This window comes from Castor canadensis, chromosome 1 (assembly GCF_047511655.1).
Source record: "Castor canadensis chromosome 1, mCasCan1.hap1v2, whole genome shotgun sequence".
Lineage (NCBI taxonomy): Eukaryota > Metazoa > Chordata > Mammalia > Rodentia > Castoridae > Castor > Castor canadensis.
Window position 1 is genome coordinate 14,912,767 of NC_133386.1, and position 23,674 is coordinate 14,936,440.

General features: G+C 40.5%; 1 protein-coding gene across 1 annotated transcript in view; it reads right to left on the minus strand.

Moving 5' to 3' along the window:
• Ccdc170 (coiled-coil domain containing 170) overlaps nucleotides 1-23,674 on the minus strand; it is an 84,813-nt gene that overhangs the window by 44,443 nt on the left and 16,696 nt on the right. The window contains exons 2-5 of the mRNA XM_074072313.1: nucleotides 14,662-14,790; nucleotides 13,118-13,374; nucleotides 8,548-8,692; nucleotides 5,529-5,714 (exon numbers count right to left, since the gene is read on the minus strand). Coding sequence (XP_073928414.1) covers nucleotides 5,529-5,714; nucleotides 8,548-8,692; nucleotides 13,118-13,374; nucleotides 14,662-14,790 — 717 coding nt within the window. The remainder of the gene's footprint in view (nucleotides 1-5,528; nucleotides 5,715-8,547; nucleotides 8,693-13,117; nucleotides 13,375-14,661; nucleotides 14,791-23,674) is intronic.

Sequence of the window (23,674 nt, forward strand, 5' to 3'; positions counted from 1 at the left end):
AGTTAATTAGTTGATTAAAATAAAGAGGATTCTTATTTCAAACAGAGAATTGGATGATTTAGATTTTAAATGACTGGAAGGTCATTCCAACCTGATTCTAGAATAGCAAAGAGATCTTTCATTTCTTTAGTAATATACTCTGTCTAATCATTTCTCTCTTCTAGGAACTATTTTCAAATGTCTGTATTCTTACTCTTGCATTTATTTTAATCCTGATGTAAACGTAAACAACAAGGAAAGGGCTATAAAAGTACTTAGCATCAGTTATGTCCCAGGCACATGCTGAGTACCGTATGTATGTTAGTCAGCTTGGTGTCTGTGGACTCCACATTTTTGGATCCAACAAACTGTAAATCAAAAATATTCAGGAAAAAACTGCATCTGTACTGAACATGTACAGACTTTTTTCCCTTGTCATTATTCCTTAAACAATCTAGTTAAACATCTATTTGCAAGTATTTACATTGTTCTGGACATTCTAATTCTCATTAGAGAGAGGTAAAGTTCCCTGCCTAGGATCATACAGCTAAATGATTCAAGAGCCAGGATACAACCCCAGTAGCTGGTCCCAGAGTCTTGCTTCTTAACCACTCTGTTCCCTGTGTCTCCCTCAGGTTCGTCACTGATTGACTGCAGGATAACAAGCAAAAAATCACAAGGGACATCACTGAAAACCCAGGCCTGCATAGGTCCAAAACCAATGTTATCTCCTATCTTCCATTCCAATTACTGAGAGTAAGAAAATGTGAACCATGTAAAGAATAGAGCCTGGGTGAAACACAACATGTAAGTTTAATTTCTGCTTGTGTATACAAAGCAGCTACCTTTCTCAAAGTTGGATTTTTTTTAAGATAACCAAAAGCAAAGATTGGCCAATCTTTGATTGTTTTTTAAAACATACTTCAATATTTGGGGTGTCACTCAGTGGTAGAACATGTACTTACCTTTCATTAAGGCCCCAGCACCAAAAAAAAAAGAAAAGAAACTACTAGAGATTTCCAGATAATATATTTACCATGTGCATGATAAACAAGCTGGATTTGTATTTGTGAAATTTTCATAAAGTAGACTCCTTCAGCAAGTCCAAAGCATAAGTTTGGTAGAAACAACACCTCAGTCTTGGAGCTACTTCTGCACTGATGGTGCATCTGGACTTCACTAATAAAACAAGTCTCCTACCTCAAAAACAGAGCTTTTGGAAGCAGAATGAAGACTCTTCCTGAGGCCATTAATGTGTCAGCAAAACCACTTGACAGTATTTTTCAGGAGTACATCTTTGGAGTCATAATCCTATAAATGAGTACTTTATTAAAGACCTCAAGTTTTTTATTGCTCGTGTTTTTATTTTACCATTTTTATTCTTTTGGCAGGAACCTCGAGCCAATGTGAATGTGTTGCCAAAGTCTGAACAACATTGCATCAGTCATTTCCAAGTAAAGACACTTACATAAGAAAAGGAATTAGCTCTGTTTCTAATGCAGTATTACAACGCATTTGCTTACTCACTTCCGACTAATTTCCACAGATGCATTTTATGGATAAATGTTAAATTCTTTCTAATTTTCAAGTTATGAGAATTGAGTAACTAATTATAATTAAATTAAAATTACTCACTGAGAACATTTGCATAGCTACTTCTTATTGCTGTCCCATGTACTAATAAATAATTTCAACCACCATACCTGTTATGTACATAGGATGTAGCTGTGACTGTAAGTGTAAAGTTAGCTATTGATGGAGGTGTAGCAATGTGATTACCTGGGTTTGACTCTCAGCTCTCCATGTAATACAGTGAACCTGAACAAAGCACATAACCTCTCCAAGAGCTCAGCACAATGGCTGTGCTGATGGCAAGTGCTCAGTAAATGAGCACACAGAAAGCCTAAATCTTGCTTTCTAAGCACCATTCACTGGCAAAAGGAACCAAAGTTCCTTAGGGAACTGGCTGGTTTGGGTTTGTGGCCTGAAAATTGCAAGTAAGCCTGGGATTTCTTCTTCTAGAGACCAAGGAAGTGTTAAACACGAGCAGTGTCATGTTGCAAGATCACAGGGGTCATCTTGACAGAGCTTTGGCTGGAAAAATTTGAAGAATTTGAAACACTAAAACGGAATAATTGAGGCCGGGCATAGTGGTGCATGCCTGTCATCCCAGCACTTGGGAGACTGAGGCAAGAGGATCTCAGTGAGATCCTTTCTCAAAAGGCAAAAATTAGTGGATAGTAATGTCCCTAATAAAATCCTAAGAAAGAGAAATCGCCTCATGATATCATATCACGCCCCCCCCAACCCCGGCAGCCACCGAACCTAACTGCAGAAGGAAAAACTAACTTTATACTTAAGATATTGGCAGTCAAACTGTGTCACTAACAAAGGAAAAAAATCAAGCATCATTTTCCCTCTAATGTGATACAATGTGAAATAACAACGTTGCTTTTTAAATATTCTCAACAAAAAGTAGCACCTGAATCCAATGTAGCATCTACACCAATTTTAAGCTTCCAAGTGCAAACACCATTACTGCCCAACAAAAAGAAAGAAAAAGAAACTATCAAGCACTCTCCAAAATGTCAATGCTATTTAAAAAAAAAAAAAAAACTTTAAAAAAATCAACAAATGCAATGAATGAACCCAGGCTGGATCCCAATTTGGGGAAGAAAATAGCGAAAATTTAGAACTGGAATGTGATATTAGGTAGTTATTAGTTGTCTATTGCTGTATAGTACTTTGCCCCAAATTCAGTGGCTTCAATCAACAAACATCTACTATCACACAGTTCCTGTGGGCCAGGAATCTGGATGTGATCTTGCTGGGTCTGGACCAGGGTGTTTCCTGAGGTCACAGTCAAACTGTTGACCAGGGAGAGAGAGAGTCATCCCAAGGCTAGGCCCAGGAGAATCTCGGTCCAAGCTCACTCATATTGTACTGGGTCAGCCTCAGGTCTATGTCACATGGGCGTTGTAATAGGCACCTGAGAACCTTCACCATGTCACCATGTGGTAGCTGACTTCCCTCAAGGGCAAGTGACTCCTGAGAGATCAAGAGAGTGCATCCAGGACAGAAGCTACAGTCTTTATATACCAACCTCAAATATGACACCCCTTACTCCAACACATTACTTCTCACTAGAAGTAACCACGTCCAGTCCTCTCAAAAGTAGGGAATTAAACTTTACCTTTCAAGAGGGGAAATTTTTTAAATTTGTAGGGCTAAAAACAAGCTCAGATAACAACACCATTATTGACTTTTAGATGATGATTATGTAAGGTAAGGTCTTCATTTTTAGGAAATGCTGAAGGAGTCAGAAACTATACATAGGATACATATTTACAACCTATTTCAAATGGTTCTAGAAAAATGTGGTATGTGTATAAAACACTAAAGTAAATATGGCAAAATGCTAACAATTATTGCATCTGGGGTAGATGATAGATGGATTTCATTGTCATATCTTTCACTTTCTCTTTAAATTGAAAAATTGAAAAATAATTCAGAATTGTTATGGGGTGAATTGTGCCCCCTGAAACTCTTGCATTAAAACCAGAATTCCTATTGTGATGGTAGAAGACAGGGCCTTTGGGAGGTGATTAGGTTTAGATGAGGGCACAGGGGGTGGGGCCCTAATGACAAAATAAGTGCCCTGATAAAAGGAGACTCAGGGAATGTGAACTTGATGTCTCCCATTCTCTCTCTTTCTCTCTCTCTCTCTCTCTCTCTCTCCCTCTCCCTCTCTCATCACCCCTCCCCCACCATGTTCTAATACAACAAGAAAGCCATCTAGAAACCAGGAAGAGCCCTTACCCAAACTCAACCTTGGCAGCACCCTGATCTTGGTCCAGAACTATAAGGGATAAATATCTGTTGTTTATGGCATCCAATCTATAGGGGTTTTGTTCGGTTTGGTTTGGTTTGCCTCAGTTTGGTTAGGTTTTTAATAGTGCAGGGGATCAAGCCCAGGCCTTGTATGTGCTAAACAAGCGCTCTACCACTGAGCTGTACCCCCAGCCAAGTCTGTGGTCTTTTGGCAGCACAAGCTATTAATAACAATGATAAATTCCTTGTTTCTCCAAAGCTGATGTGTCAGGGGAAGAAATCCAGTGATAAGAGGATTCCTTGATTTAGGGAGTTGAGGGAAGAGAAATAAAACTTGCTAGCATCAATGTGGATCATCGCACACCCCAGTGACGTCACAGTACGCAGGGAAGACGCAAGGAAGACGCTTGCTCCCACACGGGCCAACTCCAGCCCTTCTGCGCAGCCTGGGGGCCCTGTGCCCTCCCCCGCACAGAGCCTCTCAAGAACAATTCTTGCCCAACCATACACCCCATCTCCCTCACCAGCGCCACTTACTTTCCTCGTGTGTGTTTTTATTAACTGATTATTCTTGGAAGTGGATTGTTACTATTCATCCAATAATTAGTTTCTTTGTCACAAACTTTAAAAACATAATTAAGCGATTATACAGTGTTAAACATATGGTACTAATTCTCATGCTCAAACAAGTTCCAGCTAATTTGAAAATATCAAGAAATTCATTGTTTAAAAGTTTAGAATTAAGACTCACCTCCTTTTGTCACTATCCTTCAAAATTTCAATATCTACTTACTTTGATCCAGCAAGTCTTCTAGGATTTTGTTATATTCATATATATATATATATATATATATATATATATATATATATTCATATATATGACACATAAAAAATTATATAAAATTATTCATAGTGGCTTTATTGATAACAGTGTACTATAGATTGCCATTTGTGTTAAAAATAAACATTATATAAGATACATTATATTGTTATATATATTTATGTATATATAACAAACATTCTTTTATATATTATATGTATACATGTGTATTTATAGTTCCAGAAGGATATATAAGAACTGAAACAAGCCAGACAATGGTGGCTTACACCTGTAATCCTAGCTACTTGGGAGGCTAACATCAGGAGGATTGAGGTTTGAGGCCAGCCCAGGCCCAGGCAAATAGTCTCTGAGACCCCAACTCCAAAAACAAGTTGAAGGTGTGACTCAAGTGATAGAGCAAATGCCTCCTATGCAAGAGTGATGCCCTGAGTTCAAACCCTGGTCTCGCCAAAAAAAAAAAAAAAAAAAGAATTACAACAAGTTTCCTCAGAGGAGAAGTAGGTGGCCATGGAGAGGGACAGGGAAAGGGTTTTCATTGCACATTTTCTGTACATTTAGAATTGTGTACCTTGTAAATGTATTGGCTATTTGTTCAAAAGCTAAAATTTGAATTCAAAAAAATCTTATGATCTAACCAAAGCAGCTATCTCCTCTACAAATTCTTCACCTTTAAATATTTTGGTTTTTTTTTTTTTTCCAATTAGGAAATACAACAAATGACCTGTTTAAGTCACAGAATCCCATGTGCCCCAGCCCTCCTACCCAGAGCACTCTTTTGAAATTGGGGTCCATGATCTGGCACACTCATCTGACCTCTGTGTTTCCTCTTCTGCTTTTGTGCATGGTCTCAGATGCACACCCACTTTGCAGGCTGTACCTGGTTCAACTTGGCTTTCTCTTCACTGCAGGAGGCTGCTCCGCTCTGCTCTCTGTTGACGTCTGACGCCAGCCTCATGATCGTTTCTCTGTTAGCTTTTGCCTCCATCTCATGGACGTTTATTGTCTCTTCAAGTGTAACAATTTGTCCTTTCATGGATGCATTTTCCTTGTGCAGCTCTCTAAGCTGAAGAGAAAGCAATTACAACTGTCCTCAAAAATGAACAATTCATCCACTTTCTCTAAGCAACTCTTAGTCCGTAGCCCAATGACTGCATAACATGACACAGTGGAAATATCCCTTCACAGATGCAAAGCTTTCCATTTTCAAACGCAATCTCTAAGTTCAGTTAGTGCGTGCAACTCATTGGTCAAATTAAAATAATTCAAAAGGTGGCCACCAGGCAACAATGATGGGAAATGAGCCGAAAGCTTGCAAGAGAACAAGTGGCAGTAACCACTGGCTGCAGTGTCCTCCAGGCAAAGTGATGGGTGACAGAGGCCTCAACAGGCCATGGAGCAAAGGAGCCCTTCTCAGCCAACAGCTACTCATGCCTACAGCACGCAAGGTGCCATCTGGCACTGGGGGGAAATGCAGAGAAGGTAGGACTGCTGCTTATTAAAAACATCCTTCTAGCTAATACAAGCATAGAAAACTCTATATAGCATGCTCAAATAAGTGCTTCTCATTGGAGTGAGGATTAGCACTGTTTGCTTTCTAGGTTGTGCACTGGAATTATTAACTGGGTGAATTTATAAGATGTACAAGAGGGACAATGAAGCAGGCAGACTCCTTGTCCTAAGGACACTCACCCTATAGCCAAGCCATCCTCTACAGGCTATGAGGGTGCTCATAGCAAGACTTGAAGCCTCACACGACAAGGTCAGCGTTTGTGTTAGGACTACCTGCGGACGGGATCGCTCTTAACCTCTGCACTTTGCCGACACAGTACCATTTCCAACTCAGTGTGGTTCCCTCTCTCTGGAGCACCCTTCCTCACATTCGCACATTCACTGCCAGCATTGTTCCAAAGTCCTGCCTTTCAGGGGCACCTCCTGGTCAGCCTACCTAAGCCACCCCACCCCTCTGACCTGCTTTGTTCTCTGTTCCTGCGTCCTCCTGCGCTTCATTGTGCCTTTCACTATGATGTTAGATCATTACTTATCTCTTCCCCATCTTGATTCCACAACAACAGAAGCTCTAAAAGAGCTAGAATTAGTCACTGCTGCATCGACAGAGCCTCAATATGGTATCCACTCACTAAATATTGGTGACATAAATGGATAAATAGTAAATCAGGTACCAGGAATGCCTCCCCTTCCACCTGGATCTTGGGAATGTGTGCGCATGTGTTTTCATGAGGGCATCTAAAAGTGAAAGAACAGCTTTGACATTGGAGAGATGTTTCTACTCCTCACAGGAACACCTGCTGAGGATGTGGTCTTGATCCAACACCAGGCTTCTTGATCTGGGTCAAGTTTTGTTTTTTTTTTAAAGACAAACACCTGCTCAGGTTGGGGCACTAAAACCCCAGAGTCCTAGAATCTGTTTTGAAATACAGGTTCCACTATTATTCAAATATGGCGATGTCAACAGATCAGGAAAAAGTCATTATTGAGGAGATAGTTCGTTGCCCATGGTTGCCAAGAGGAGCAAGCAAGCCATGCCCACGCCATGCAGGACTAGTTGGAGAAGCCCCAGGGTCAGTCAGGAGGCAGAGGAGCAGGGGCAATGGGGCAAAAGGTTTTGTAATGGCTGCCATGGGAAGGGAGAGGCAATGCAGAGTAAGCAGGTTTAGGATTGACTAGTATGAATAATTTCAGGGGCTCTGGGAAATATGGGCTGTCCAGAACTGTCTGGTATCTGATCTTGAAAAATGAGCACATGGGACAATGGCCACAAGTGTAAGAGCCAGATATGGAGGTGGTTGCGGGGGTGGGCTCTGGATTGCTGTTTGCACAGGAAAGCTGTGCTCCCAGGCTACCGTTTATTATGTCCAGGAATTGACTCACTGACCCTGGAAGGGACAATTTCTCCTAGATAGTCAGTAAGGCACTAGATGGTAAAGCGTTAAGAAGACATAAAATAATGGGGAATGATTAATAACTAGAAACACCCTGGTAACACCTGGATTGTGTCTGGCAGAGGAAAGAGTTTCATGAAGAGAGAATTTCTCCATTCCTTTTCCTTTCCCCACAACTTGGCTTGAAAGATGAGTCCCCCAAGCCACACTGAGAAGGGGACTTTTATAGCAGCTCCCGGTCCCATGTTAGCCAGAAAAAGGAAGAGAGGTATGTCCAGCACCCACAAAGGCACCAGGCGGACTTTAATCTTGACCTATCAAAGATATCCGGAAAGTGGGTACTTGCTAAAGCAAGTGCAGTCAGCTTGCAGAGAGGGCACTGAAGAAGCTGACTGGTAGACAACTGAGAGGTGGCTTTTAAAAAGAGCTGGGTAGATGTCTGTCAAGCAGCAAGGACACAAAAAGTTTACAAATGAGTAGACAGTCTCCTGAATCACCGTTCGCCAAGTGAATTATTCAGTCAATATTATCAACCACCATTTCAAGGGTAATCTACCAATAAGTATGATTTTATTATTACTGTAAAATTTAAAAAGTACTTTAGAACTAATCTTATCCTTCTATTCAATAAGTATCCTCAAAGAGAAGTGTATCTGATTTTGTGTGTGTGTTTGTGTGTGTGTGTGTGTGTGTGTGTGTGTGTATAACTAAAAGAAAAAAAACTCACCCTAAAACACATCATTAAGATGAATGATTAATTGTATCTAACAAGCTAAATATGTCTTAGACAAAACAATCCCTTTTGGAGATTAATCACTCTCACATAACACTAGGAAGGAAGTTGGAATTGAGGTGATGTGGTTTGTTCTGGTTCACATAGTTAGTGCTATACTGGAGCTACTGTCCCAGTAGCTCAGTCTTCTGCCACCCACTCAGCCACAGCACTGGCTTTCATGTCACCTGCCAGCATGACCTCTTTAATCTGCATACAAACACCTTTAACATAAAATCTTCATCCAATGCCTTCTCGTGCTTCTTCTCTGGATCCAAGCAGTCATGAAGTTGAGTTAGAAATTCCTCGTGTCTCCTGCACTTCTCTGAGACTTGTTTCTTTGTCTCCTCATTTTCCTTTAAACATTTTCTGTAGGGCAAATAACAAGTACATCAAGGTTTAGCACCATAGAAGATAACATTCATCAAACCAAGTCAGAACTGAAGCTCTCTGTGGGAAATAACTGTCATTTTCAATACAACAGTCTCTCAGACACAGTGCAAAGTATTGTCAACCAAGCCCTTTCAGGGAAAGAGAAATGTAGAGGCAATTTCCAGGCACTTATGCTTGGCAGAAATGCAGAGGAATCCTCACAGCAGTGAGGATTTAGTAACAGGAGGAGAGAGGGAGTCTCTGCCTGTCCTCAACCTGTTGGGATCCGCAGAAGTAGAGGCAGCATTCACACTCAGACCCTTTGCCAGGTGTGTTGTCACAATCCACATGGCTCTGGGTCTCCACACTGGGGTCTCAGTGTAGAGAACCAAGCCTCATTTTATTTTAAAACTATCTTTAAGGGTCCTGGTTCATGGCCAAACATAACTATAATAAAATACATATATCAGGAGGAGCAGGAGATGGTGCCATCTCTGGAAGAGAGAGGTGTTCAAGGACCAGCAAAGATCATTACGAGTGGCCACACACCTACAATCCTTAAAGAGTATTTGAAGAATAGTGGAATTGGCCAGCCCAGGAAAATTGGAAGATGTTTGGTCTGTTCTGAATATCTTATTTTAATTCTCAGATAGGTTTGTTGAAATACCATGGTCCATTACTAATGCTCAAAATGTTCAAAACTAAGAGACCACCAAAAAAGAGACCTACTTTAAAGGCAAATTAGAATCTTTTCAGTAATTTGTTATCATTTTTTCAATATCCTAGACAAGAAACACGATTATTGCTTCCCCTTTTTCTCATGTTGAGTGTTTACTGCAAATTTTTCACTCTATTCAAAGATTAACAAAGCATTCAACTGCAGATACTCAAAAGCATATCATATTCCCATTTAGAAAAATGTATAACAATAAAGGACAAACACCAATATATCTCTGTGTTCTTATTATCAGTGTATGAAAGGTAATATTTATTCAGTCTTTTGGCTCATAAAAGGCACAATTCATGCCTCGGCTCTGATTGATTCACATATATGATCCCATATGTCAACTCAAAGATTGCCATCCTACTTCTACATTCCAAAGATCTAGAAACTACACCCACATCTATTCACATTTCATCTGACTCAACAAAGTTCCAGGAACCTACCCTACAGACTTAATCACATAAATGTGATAACATGAGTATCTGTGGATACTTATTACAGATTGATTTATGGTAAATTTTTTAATGGAACTACCATGTTTATAAAAAACAACAAAGGAATTGGCTGAGTAAATTAAGATCTTTCAGGCAATGGAATATAATGGTCCATTAAAATGATAAACTGAATGACTTTTTAAAATATCTACAACATATTATTCAGTAAAAATAGTACATTACATTTTGTCATTTGGGTCCAACTGTCTGAAAATCTGTTCTAAAATGTTAATTATAGATTTTCTGCAATCATACGGTTTTGAGTAATGTTTACTTTCCTCTTGGCATTTTTCTGTATTTTAAAAACTCTTTATGCTGGGTGCTGGTGGCTCACACCTGTATCCTAGCTACTCAGGAAGCAGAGATCAGGAGAAATGTAGTTCAAAGTCAGCCAGGGCAAACAGTTTGCGAGATCCTATCTCGAAAATACCTAACACAAAAAGGGCTGGTGGAGTGGCTCAAGGTGTAGGCCCTGAGTTCAAGCCTTGGTACCACAAAAAAAAAAAAAAACTTTTTCTAATAAGTTTGTATCATTTTAATATTCATTTATTAGTAGATACTTATCGAATGCCCACTATTCACCAGGCCCTATTAAAGATACTAAAGACACAAAAGGAAAAACACAACAGGTAATAATCTCTGCCCTCATGCAGCTATGTGCTGGTTGGAACAATGGGCAATAATCAAAATATGTAAAACATACAGTATGTTATAAAAGAACTGGAGGGGAGAGATGAAGCAGGGGAAAGTAATATCAGGAGTTCAATTTTAGATGTGCAGTCCTGGAAGACCTCAGTGGGAAAGTGCCTTCCAAGTGAACACTTACAGGAAGCAGGAGCAGAGGAATTAGTAATTGCAAAAGCTCCAAGGTAGGATCACGCTGTCAGGTTCAAGAAGCAGCAAAGAAGCCAGTGATCTAGAATAGACAGAGTAAGGGAGAGGAAGGTGATAAAGCCAGGCCAGGATGAGCCCGGTATCATTTAAAGAAAAAAAAAAAAAAGCACCATTCTTTACCCTAAGTGGAAGAGAAGTCACTGGAAGGCTCTGAGTGAGAACTGACATGATCTAGTTTGCACTTTAACTGGCTGCATGGGGCATCAACAGAAGCAAGAAAAGAAAACCATTATTGTGGACTGAATGTTTGTGTCCCCCCAGAATTCATATTTTGAACCTTAATCCCCAATGTGACAGTATTTGGAGTGGAGGCCTTTGGGAGGTAATTAGGTCATGAAGGTGGAGACTTCCTGAATGCAATTAGTGTCGTTTTGAGAAGAAGCATGAAAGACATTATCTCTCCACAAGGGAATTACAACAAGAAAGTACCCATCTGCAAACCAGGACGTAGGTCCTTGCCAGGAAAGGAATCAGCCAGCATCTTGATCTTGGGCTTCCCAGCCTTCAGAATTGTAATAAATTTCCACTGGGCAAGCCACCCAGTCTATGGTACTTTTTTTATAGCAACCCAAACTGTCTAAGATAGAAATTGGTACCAGAAGTGGGGTGCTATAGCAGCAAACACTACTGAGAGATGAGGAACTAGAGTGGCATTAGGGTGACAATGAAAGCAGCCAACACATAAACTCATCTTGAAGACAGGTATAGTTGGATTTGCTATGGAACCGGGCATGAGTATGAAAGAGAACCAATGATGACACCCAGCTCTTTGACCCAACCAACTGAAAGAAGGGAATTATCATCAAATGACATGAGGAAAAATGCAGGAGGATTTTATGGGAGCTCAGTTTTGGACACACGAAGTCTGAGATGACTGCTGGGCATTTAATAGGTGTCCAATAGTTAGTTAAGAGATCCAAGCTAGATTTAGAAATGTGGTTGTCACCAGCATTTAGATCAGAGACTCAGTGACATGGCAATGAGAAGAAAATCAAAGACTGAGTTCTGAAGCATTCCAGTATTTGGAAACCAAAAAGATGAGGAAAAACAACAAAAGAGACTAGCTAGAAAGATGAGATGTAAACTAGTCTTGTGTGGTGTCCTGGAAACCAACAGAAGGAAATGGTTCAAGTTGACAGGTCAACTGTGGCTGACCATTATCTTGCCATGTACAGTCACTGTTGATATTTTTGTGGGGGGGGAGGTGGTACTGGGGTTTGAACTCAGAGCTTCACACTTGTTAGGTAGGTGCTTTACCACTTGAGCCATCCTTCAGCCTTTCACTAATGATCTTAGTGAGTGTTTTCAGTGGAGCAGATAAAAGGGAGAGAAGGCAAACTGGAAACAGTACATGAAAACAGTGAAGGAGTTCTAAGTAAAGGAAGGAGAAGACAAGAGCTAGGAGTGCTGGTTTCATTTTTGAACTCAGGGTAAGTAAAATAAGCATCAACTACTTTGTTAATAAAGATATTTAAGTCATACAGAGAATCTTTAAATATATCTTAGAAACAACCAGTTCCTAATTTTGTCTCAGTGTTCATCTCTTGTCAGAACTAAGTGTGGAAAACCTAGGTTTCATGAGTTCTCTGAGTAAATTGGCAATGAACCCCAATGAGGAATGTTTGGGTGGTCTGGCTTCCTGGTGGTTTTATTTTTTTTTTTTTTTTTTTTTTTTACAATTTTGCTACAGATTTTATTTTTTTTTTTATTTTTTTTTTTCATTTTTCTTTTATTATTCATATGTGCATACAAGGCTTGGTTTATTTCTCCCCCCTGCCCCCACCCCCTCCCTTACCACCCACTCCACCCCCTCCCGCTCCCCCCCTCAATACCCAGCAGAAACTATTTTGCCCTTATCTCTAATTTTGTTGTAGAGAGAGTATAAGCAATAATAGGAAGGAACAAGGGGTTTTGCTGGTTGAGATAAGGATAGCTATACAGGGCATTGACTCACATTGATATAACTAGCTTCTAAATAAATGCCTTCCTCCGTGGGCTTCCCTGCCACCTCAAGGTTAAACCTCTTAGACAAAATTCTCCAGTTGTGCATACAATAAGCACTTGCAGCCCTACTCAATAGGACACAACCACACTCAGGCTGTGTTTGTTGAGATGCTTGGTGACACTTAGAAATGAACTTGGGGAACGTTTTCAAGACTGCAAAGACATTTGAGGGCAATAATTTGTTTTTCAAATTGAGTTTCAGAGCCAAATAGTGCAAATTATTCAAGTGTTGATGACAACATGTGTTGTCATCAGAAACTAGTACAACCACTCACTAAACCAAGAAATGCATTGTGGCGTCCTTACTGTAATTTCTCGGCTAGTTCCTCAACTTTCTTCATGAGTCCCTGCTTCTCCTTGATTGCAGTCTGAGCTGTGGTTTCTGCTCTGATTCTGGAACTGGAAAGTGCCACCGATTCTTCTTCGAGCTCCTGAACTCTGTCTCTCAAAGAGGTGAGAAGAGATGATTTTCTGGCATTGTTTTCTTTGTAACTCTCCAGTTCAGCTTTCAGTTCCTGATAGCAAACTTCTTTAGAAAGCATCTTGGAACGGAGGTCTCGAAGCTAGCATGAAAAGAGGAAGTGAGAAAGAGAGAAAGACACAGAGAAAGAATTTGACAATCTATCATTTGAAGTACCTATAAGAAAGTCAAAACTATCATTTAAAACCTCACTTGATTATCCATGACTTAATTCAATTTCATTTTCTTTTCTCACATTTGTATCTATATTACCAAACACAAAATTATGCCTTAATAATGGACTCCCTATTCTGTCTTTTTGAAAACCAGTTGAGCAATGTCTTAAGTCAACCTAGTTTCATTTAGGAAACATTTGTGGTAGGCATTGCAAAAAACAATCCAACATTTTGCAGGAGTAACTCATTTCTGCATCGGTCTTGCTGCTGATAAACTATAAGCCATAGCATATGTGGCGTGAGGGCCACAACTGTTTCTCAGGTAAACAGAGACTGTTCACTCCATCACTCCACTTTTCCCACTTGCCTTCTGGAGCATAATTGTGGGTGATAAAGAAAAATAATATTCGGATTTCTGAGGAAAATATGAGAGCAAAGGAAAATCCTGAGAGCATTTATACAAAAGAAACATTCTGACTTATAAGTTCTTGACATCAGAATGCTGAATGATGTGTGTGGCCTGCTGAGGTAAGATGTCCGTACTCCCCTACAGGGGAGCTTATCAATGTATGTACTTCTTTGGAACCACTTATTCTCTCTCTCTCTCTCTCTCTCTCTCAAACACACACACACACAGAATTATCAATTCATCTTTCTGTGGGGTCCTGGCAGCCTCAATAGCAGTGCTAGTGACCTCACAGGCCAGCTTAGCCTTCTCAGGGTCAGTGGACAATGGGCCAAATGAGTCTAGGATGACTTACAAACTACCTACAGTCCAAGTCTAGCCAAGAGGATAGACAGACCACCTTATCTTTCTAGAATTTCCCCAGCTAATCAAACTTCCACAGGAAAGGAATTCAGAATTCCCTACTAAGAGCCCTGGGGTCCAAGCAATCCCCATTAAAGGGAGAGACTCTGAAAGCCTAAAAGTTCCCCATAGCAGCTTCAATCCAAAGTCTTCAGGTGCCCCCAGACTGCTCAAGCATGCAGAGCTCCTCTGAGAGGGAGAATCCAGGCTAACCACCTGGTTTTACCACGTGACAGTGCGTAACCCTTTTTCCAGGGGAGAGGCACACAATAAAAGAGTAGGTACAGACTTTGCCAGAAGGGTTAAATCTGTATCCTACCATCTGTTTCTAATCCCCTGCACTCTGTTTCACTCCACACGCAGCTAAAAAGACCCATTTCTGAGTGATCAAGATGGACCATCTTACCTCAGACTGGGCACATTCAAATTTGACCAAAGTTGCTGCAAGTTCACTTCGAACATTTTCAGCCACATTTCGGTAACGGTTCAGCTGCTCCCGAGTGACTGGACCTTCCAAAGGATGATGGGAAGTTTCCTGGTAGAGTTCCCCCAAAAGACAAACCATTAAAAAAAAGAGTGCTAAACAAACCTTTCTGTGCAGCTGCACAAAGAAAGAAGAGGCAGAAGTTTTCTTTGTATTTCAAATGTGTCAAAAATGCTACCCAAAAATGTGTTTTTCCCATGCTCAGAAAGTTCAAAAGGAGGAGGAGGCAGCCCAGGAGCTGCCTTTGCTGCCCTGGCAAACATAGCAAGACCCTAACTCTCATGAGAAAAGGAAGGGGTTGAAGGTAAGGCCTGGGTAGACCGCCCTCATGAAGCGCGGTGTTGGATCCCCAGCAGTGAAGAAATCAAGCAAAAAAAAAGACCTTTGCCACATAGAGAGTTTCTTCCCATCCAGTTAAAACGTTGTCCAACTTCTGTCCAAAACTGAATGAATCAAGAACGAAGTATCAGAGGCAGTGGGGGTAGGGGGGAGCTACGTCCTGTGTGACTGTGAGAGTTTTCATTGTTCTTCTGTTTCCAGACTACAAAGATGACCGCTCCTCTTGTCTCATTTGTTCTGTCTCCTTCTTAATCACGTACTATTTCTTTCCCCTCAATCTCTTCATCTGTCCTGGGCCACAACTGTGATTCACATGAATGCATGAGATAAGAGACAGTGGAAATATATGGGCCAGCCCTGCCCCTTCCACAAGGGACCTTTTGGCTCCACAGATGGTAGCAGACCCAAAAATCAGGATCCCATTCCCCAGCCACATCATTCTGCTTTTTCAAGTTAGGCCATATATCCAGACTTTTTAAAGCCAAAATTTCCAAATTTTGCAGCTTGACAACTGACTAAAATCTTGTAAAAAGAAAAATATAAGCCAAATAGCCACACCTGTAGAACAGATTTGGCAGGGTGGCTTGTGGGTCACAGTCTGCCACATCAGATCCTGTTTCTGCTCTTCTCATGCCTTGTGTGCACTTCCTTTAGCTTGGACAGAAACCTGTACACACCTCTACAGGGTGTCCAGGGCCTGTGGTCTTTGTGAAAGACAAACAAGAAAGCCATTCATTTTTGCAAGAATATGAAAGAGGTCACATAAAGGAGAATTTCCTGGAATATCTCAGTGCCCTCAGAGGACACATCAGTAAAACCAGAGATGACTGCTAGCAACTACTGCTTGATTCACTCATGAAAGCAAAGTCATTGCAAAGCCCTTAACTTGACAACAGTGTTGTCATGTCTAATGTGTGGCAATCCACAAAATGCCAAACAAAACCTCTGGAGTACTTAGTAACCCCCAACTGTTTGCCAAACACAACACATCCAAGGAAACGGTAGATATGCACTCCTGGAGAGAAAGCAGAATAAGTTTAACCCAAGTCTTATTGTGGAACCACATCTGTCAGCCTCCCTGGAGATCCAGAAGGGCCTCCCCACCCTCCCACCACAGCCACATTTCCTAAGCCCAGCAAGGGAAGGCTACAGCTCACTTAGGAGAGGTTTCAACCTTAGTATATCTGGTCTGTAATTTTATACCACCCATTAGGAAAATAAGGTCTCCAATAGCTATGATTATTTCTTTCAATGACTACCATCTTCTGTTTTTAGGAACTGATGTAGTCAAATAATTTTTTAACAATATAGTGGCCACTGAATGTAATAGTAAGAGCCAGACAAAATAGGTCAAAATAGGCCTTTCTTTTAGAAGGCCACATCTAAAACAGAACAGTACCAAAAAAAGCATTAACATTTTCAAATGTTCACAAGTGAATGAAGCTGTATATTAAGATGCCATGGGGCAGATGTGGAGCTCAGTGGTCGAGCGCTTGCCTAGCATGCATGAGATCCTATGTTAAAACCCAACACCACAAAAATAAACATAAATGCTCTCTGACCCAGCACCTCAGCACTCCACTTGTCTCCCTTTGAGGAATGTTCACACATGTGCACAGAGACATGCAGAAGGATATTCATTGCTCCATGGTTTGTAAAAGCAGCTCCAGGGGCAGGAGGTATTGAAGCCCCATAAATTCCTGTTGACAGGGCCATTATTAAACAAAAGCAATTCCATACTGGAGCATCTGATGCAGCAGGTGGTCTAGATAGATCTGTATGTTGGGGCATAACATCCCCTAGACACATCACTGAACAAAAAATAAGAGAGGGTACATCTAGTTTGATACTTGTGGATCTCCCCTGTCCTCCCCTGCCCTGCCCTCCTCTTCTCTCCTCTCCCCTCTCTTCCTCCCCACAGAGGAGAAAGAGTACCACTGAATGTATTTCCTACAAATGTATTTAGAGACAAAAAAGAGAAATTCTGACAGACACACACCTCCTGGTAACCGTACTTACCTCTGGGGTTACTGCGATTGGAGCTGGGGCAGGGAAGCAAAGGCTTAATGTTTTCAAGGTGAATGTAATTATGTATTATTTCTACAATTAAATATAAGTTAGAGAAAAGAAAAATACTGGGAAGAAAATATTAACTGAGGTTCACTTGTGATTATAGGGCTAGATCTTAATTTCTTCTTTATAATAATTTTCCAGATCCTTTACAACAACCATGTATTCCTTTCATAATCAGAATGAACAACCCCTCTGAAATTTAAGAAAAGAGACAAGTGCAGACAAAACTCACCAGCCCTGCCAGGTGTGGTGTATCTACAAAGTACATCACACAGCTTACAAAGGAATGACTGTAGATGGTACAGCCCAAGCACACTTGAGAGCTGACATTTCAGGAGGAGCTCTAATTGAGCTCTCCTGTAGTTCATAAAATTTTTGAAAACTCTTCAGCTTTTCCTCTAAGTATGAAACAATCTTCACTTTAAAACAATTTTTTACCCTATTCAAAATGGCAAGATTCAGAGGTCATCCACCTGTCCTCACATGAGAACAGTCTAAGTTATTAGGCACCTCTGAGCTACCCAGAAAGCAATTTCATATTAATTTTAGAGAGCCAAGTACATATGATTCAATTCTGCTACTGATATTATTATGATAATGATTGAAATTGCCTCACAGGGTGGCTTACAGTCTTTCTAGAATAAAGGGTGGATTCAAAGCTCAGTAACGTAAAGCGTATTCATAACTCAGTACACAATGTGCCCAATTATCTGACCTGTGCACAATGTCTTGGGCCAGTCTTGCTACTATGCTGTTTACTTGTCTTATTATTCCGTGGACAAAAAAAAGAAGCAGAAGAAGAAAATTACTGGCTGCCTCTGACACACAAAAGCTCCTAAATCTATTCCATTCCCATCCCATAATTCACCTGCCTTCATTCTGCATTATTCCCCACTGCAGTGCACAACTGTATTGCCTCACACTCTTCTGCAATGCCATGCCCTTCCTCCCGCTCTCCCTCCCTCCCTCTCTCTCTCTGTGTCTCTGTCTCTCTCTCTACGTCTCTCTCTCTCTCTCTCTCTCTCTCTCTCTCTCTCTCTCTCTCTCTCTCCCTCTCTCTGGCAGTTCTGGGGTTTGAACTCAGGGCCTTGTCCCAGCAAGCATCCACTTAAGCCATGCCCCCAGCACTTTTTGCTTTACCTCGTTTTTCAGATAGGATCTGTGCTTTCTGTTCAGACCAGCCTCAGACCTCAACCCTCTTACCTCCACCTCTGTAGCTGGGATTACAAGGAGACACCACCATGCCCACCTTGTTTTTTCAATAGTCTCACTAACTTTTTTTGCCCAGACTGGCCTTGAACCACGATCCTCCCATGTAGCTGGGATTATTGTTATAATATTGCTCCACTACAGATACTGTGTCTTCTTTTCATGGGGTGGGCAGGGGCTGCAGTTAGAAACACTTAGGTGTTAAACCTTTTTGGGATTTGCATGAGGTACTCATTCTGAAGTGTTCATTAATACCTGCAGAACTAATATTTACTGATCCAGGAACTCAGTCTTCACAATAACCTGATCAGTGTAGGCTGTCCTCATCCCTGCTCCTAAAAATGACGCAAGTAAGGCCTGAGAAGGGAATTACATTGTCAGATACAAAAGAAAGAGTAGTTTAAAAAAAAGAAAAAAGAAAAAAAAACTGGTAGAAGACCAGAAGGTGATGATTGCACTTCTGTACTGTGTAGTTTTTTTCATTGAGCAGTAATTTATTGAGAAGTATGCCAAAGAGCTAAAAATAATAACTATAATAAAAATGATTTCAAAAATATATACAAATGACAGCAGACACATATTTAAAAATTACCTTCCATAAATCAGAATATTCATGCAGTTATATCTAAATCTAGATGTATTATGCTCAAACTATCCAGAGTCCAGGATCTCCCCAAAATATGAAAAACTACAAACTATAGTAAAACATACACTACTTGAAAACAATAATTTACTAAACTGGTTTCTTCTGACTTCCAAACACTGTGTACATGAAAGTTAAAATTGCAATGTAGGATATAAACAGTATCGTGAATTTTGGAGAATCATGTCTTTACTATTTCTTTTTTTTTATTCATTTATTCATATGTGCATACATTGTTTAAGTCATTTCTCCCCCCTGCCCCTTGTCTTCTCCCTCTCCCCCTCACCCCCCCTCCCTTCCAGGCAGAACCTGTTCTGCCCTTGTCTCTAATTTTGTTGAAGAGAAGACATAAGCAATAATAAGAAAACAAAGCATTTTTGCTAGTTGAGATAAGGATAGCTATACAGAGAGATTCCTAGCATTGCTTCCATGCACAAATGTGTTACAACCCAAATTGACTGATCTCTACCTGACCTCTTCACTACTTCCCGGTCACCTTCCCATATTGACCTCTGTCCCTTTAAGGTTACTGTATTAGCTCTTCTGCAGTGGGGACATCAAACACTTTCAAGTTTTGGGTTTCCTACCTTTCCCCACACCTCCCATATGTGCTGTCCCCTTAGCATGTGACCTAAGTCCAACCACATTGCTGTGTTTGCCCTTGATCTAAAGTCTGCATGTGAGGGAGAACATATGATTTTTGATCTTCTGAGCCTGGCTAACCTCGCTCAGAATGATGTTCTCCAGTTCCATCCATTTACTTGGGAATGATAAGATTTCATTCTTCTTCATGGCTGAGTAAAACTCCATTGTGTAAAAATACCACATTTTCTTAATCCATTCATCAGTAGTGGGGCATCTTGGTTGTTTCCGTAACTTGGCTATTGTGAGTAGTGCTGCAATAAACATGGGTGTGCAGGTGCCTCTGGGGTAACCTGTGTCACATTCCTTTGGGTAAATCCCCAGGAGTAGGATTGCTGGATTATATGGCAGATCTATGTTTAGATTTTTAAGATGTTTCCAAATTTTTTTCCAGAGTGGTTGCACTAGCTTGCATTCCTATCAGCAGTGTACGAGGGTTCCTTTTTCCCCACATCCTCACCAACACCTGTTGGTGGTGGTGTTTTTGATGATAGCTGTTCTAACAGGGGTGAGGTGGAATCTTAGTGTGGTTTTGATTTGCATTTCCTTTATGGCTAGAGATGGTGAGCATTTTTTCATGTGTTTTTTGGTCATTTGAATTTCTTCTTTTGAGACAGTTCTGTTTAGTTCAGTTGCCCATTTCTTGTACTGTGTAGCTTTAATTAAGTTTAAAGAAGGCTTTCTGGATGGTCATGTCAATGACCCAGCCCCTGTGGGTATCACTTTGGTATATACTCTATGCCCCACTGTTTGAAGAACAAGATAGATCTCAAAACATACCATTTTTAAAATAAAATAAATTAGAGAATAAAGCTGACGGTATGGCACCATTTGTGTTTCTTTTCCATTTATGTTTTAAAAGTGCATGCTGAATAAAAATATATTTTCTCTAGGTGCAAGTAAAGATGCAAAAAGGTATCTAACTTTCTCAAAGACACCCACCAAACCTATAATCATAACTCATATAATAATTACCTCTGGAGAATGGAAAAAGAAAATCAAGATTAGAGGCAGTCGTCAAAGAGGACCATGCTTCTTTTGTAATGCTCAAGTTTTTAAAAAGAAAGTCACTAGCCTTAACATACATTTGTATGGAAACATCACAAGGTGCCACAGAATTAAGTACGATTTTTATAGTATTTTGTATGGGTTAAAAAAGAGTCAAGGGCTGGTGGGGTGACTCAATGCAGTAAGAGTGCCTGCCTTGAGTGCATGAGGTCCTGAATTCAAACCTCAGTGCTGCCAAAAAAAAAAATCAAATTTTTTTAAAGTAACTAACTTTCATATTAAAATTAATTTTTTAGGTAAGAGATGACTGAAAGCCTGGTTCTTGGGAGGATATAAGGAAAGGGGGTAGGTGGGTGAATATGGTGGAAATATTGTATATTCATGTATGTAAATAGAAAATTGATACCTGTTGAAACTATTCCAGAAATGAGGGGACAAAGGAGAATGATGGAGGGGTGAATTCAACTATGATATATTGTAAGAACTTTTGTAAATGTCACAATGTACCCCCAGACAACTATAAGAATTTTTTTTTAAAGCATGGTTCCCAGTTGTCACACCCTACTCTCCCTATACTACAGACTTTGAGGAGCCAAACACTTTGGAACTCAGTACAGAGGCAACAGGAAAGCCTGAATTTGAACACAGGAGGCACAAAGACAAAGCAGAAAGGAGAGTCAGTCACAGGGTTGCAATGCTTGGAATGCATTTGCTGTGCACGCATGTTGTGACTACATTTGGGACAGGAAAGTTGCTGATAAAACAAATGGGATATAAATAATGTCATAGCCAAAACACGAAGCGTCTCCAGGGCTTAAAAGAGGAATTCAATAATTTTAATTTTTATACTAACTGTAAAGTGCTCTCCAATGAACAAAGGCGAAACCAGAGAGGAAAAACTTCCTAAGTAATTTCTGGTTGCACAAAATCAACCTTTCTCTCCCAAGGTGGCCCTTAGAAAATTCAAGAAACCCACTGCTACCTCATATTTTCTAGCAGTCATTTCCTCTGTTGAAAGGAATCCATGACCTCCAGTGTTCACAGACATCCAAGATCAATGAAGCCTCATCAGCCATCCATTTTGGAAAACCAGGACAAGGTGGACAATGTTAGCAAAATGCAAGAGAATCATTCATTTTTAAAAAAAATCAAATAATTTTAACCTTCCTGTAAAAATTCTTGCAAAGAGACAAAGAAAAATCCACAGTCAAGTTTTAGAATTACTTTTCCTTTATTTTGGTACAAGAAGAAACTGGATTAAAGGCAGATTACAAGCCCTCCACTGTAGTGTTTAATGACTGTCATCACATGTGGATGACAAGTGTCCACAGCAGACTCTCACAAGATGGGCCCATCCTCTCCCTAAGTAAGCTCACCTCGCTCCCCCCAAGAACCCACACTCTATCCTCCCCAGACACTCCCACAAACAGTAGAAGAGGAAGCTGAAGAATCGAAGAAGGCATCCATCATCCAACAAGTGCACATACAGTATTAATAAATAATCCTCTCTCTCTCCTAATATTTGCAGTTTAAGCCTATTTAAGCCATTCTCCTCTTCCCGCTTTCTGTAGGAACTTGACTGATCAAAACTCCCAGAGATTCCGGTGCTGTTTCAGCTGTCTTCTCATGTGACCTATGCTTTCCTTTCATGGCACTAAGCACAGGGTAACGAACAACAAATAGGTACAAACAAGTATTCAGTGTCACAGTCAAGACCGTGATGCTCACTAAATCATATCCAGCACCTACTCAACACCTCACAATGTAAACACTCAGCAGTTACTTGTAGAATTAAGCAAATGGATGGACGCTCCTTCCATTAATATTCTACTTTTCCCTGCCAGGAACTGGTGGCTCATGCCTGTAGCTCATGCCTGTAGTCCTAGCTACACAGGAGGCAGAGATCAGGAGAATCAAAGTCAGAACAGGCAAATAGTTTGAGAGACCCTATCTTGAAAAAACCCATCACAAAAAAGGGCGGTGGAGTGACTCAAGGTGAAGGCCCTGAGTTCAAGCCCCAATACCACAAAAAAAAAAAATTCTACTCTTCCCATTGGATCAGTTGATGAAGAAGCATGGATACTCTTTTTCACTAATATCCCAGTCCTTACTCCACATTTGATTCACTCAACAATTTCACCCTATTCTCATCAGTTATGCCTATTGTACCTAATACCATCAGCCCCTGGAGCTGGATGATTTCTACGGAGCCCCACCCTCTAGATCACAGATTGTCTCATTGTAAGGAGACAATCTATTGTAAGGAGCCTTCTATTCACTAGAGTAGCCTGTCCTTCTCCAGAAATTTCCATTAACAAACAGAAAACACGGGTGAATCACTTAAGCATGGGCTCTACAGGAAAAAGACTGCCTTCTTTCTGACCCTGGGTATTTTAGAACATACTTCTCCCATCCCATAAACCAAAGGCAAGTCCTCACCCTGCTAGGTCGTCTGTCACCTTTACTGTTTGCAAAAGACATGGACTTTAGAGAATGATTTTAGCTTTTATCCAGAGCTTCAGGTCAACTTTTTATCCAATGTCAAAACAAGAAGCAAAAAGAAGACAGACAGAGGAGGAGGAGGAAAAAACAAATGTCTGTAAGAAAAATTAAAGGAGAAAAAAATAGGTTGGCTTGACTCTTCCAAGCAGATAAACCACACAGTTCATTAGGACCATGACACAAGGCAAACCAGTTGCTCGGTAACAGCACACCTACCTATTCACTACAAGAAATCATAACAAATTTCAAAACCCACAGAATGGTCCAATGGCTAATGACAAGTCATGGTCTAGTAAGAGGCCTTCTGTAACAGGGTCAAAACAGTGTAGTTCAAGGAGGTGTCTTTCAGGTTCTGGCTTTTCAAGGATAATTTTGAAGTAGGGCATAGAATGAGTGAGGTGTAGGTTCTTTGGCTGGCCTCTGTTACATCATTTGAGTATAGTAATTTAGTTAATATTACATACACGATTTCCTAGACTTTTGTCAAGGAATTTGGACTGCATTCCTCATCACCTGACC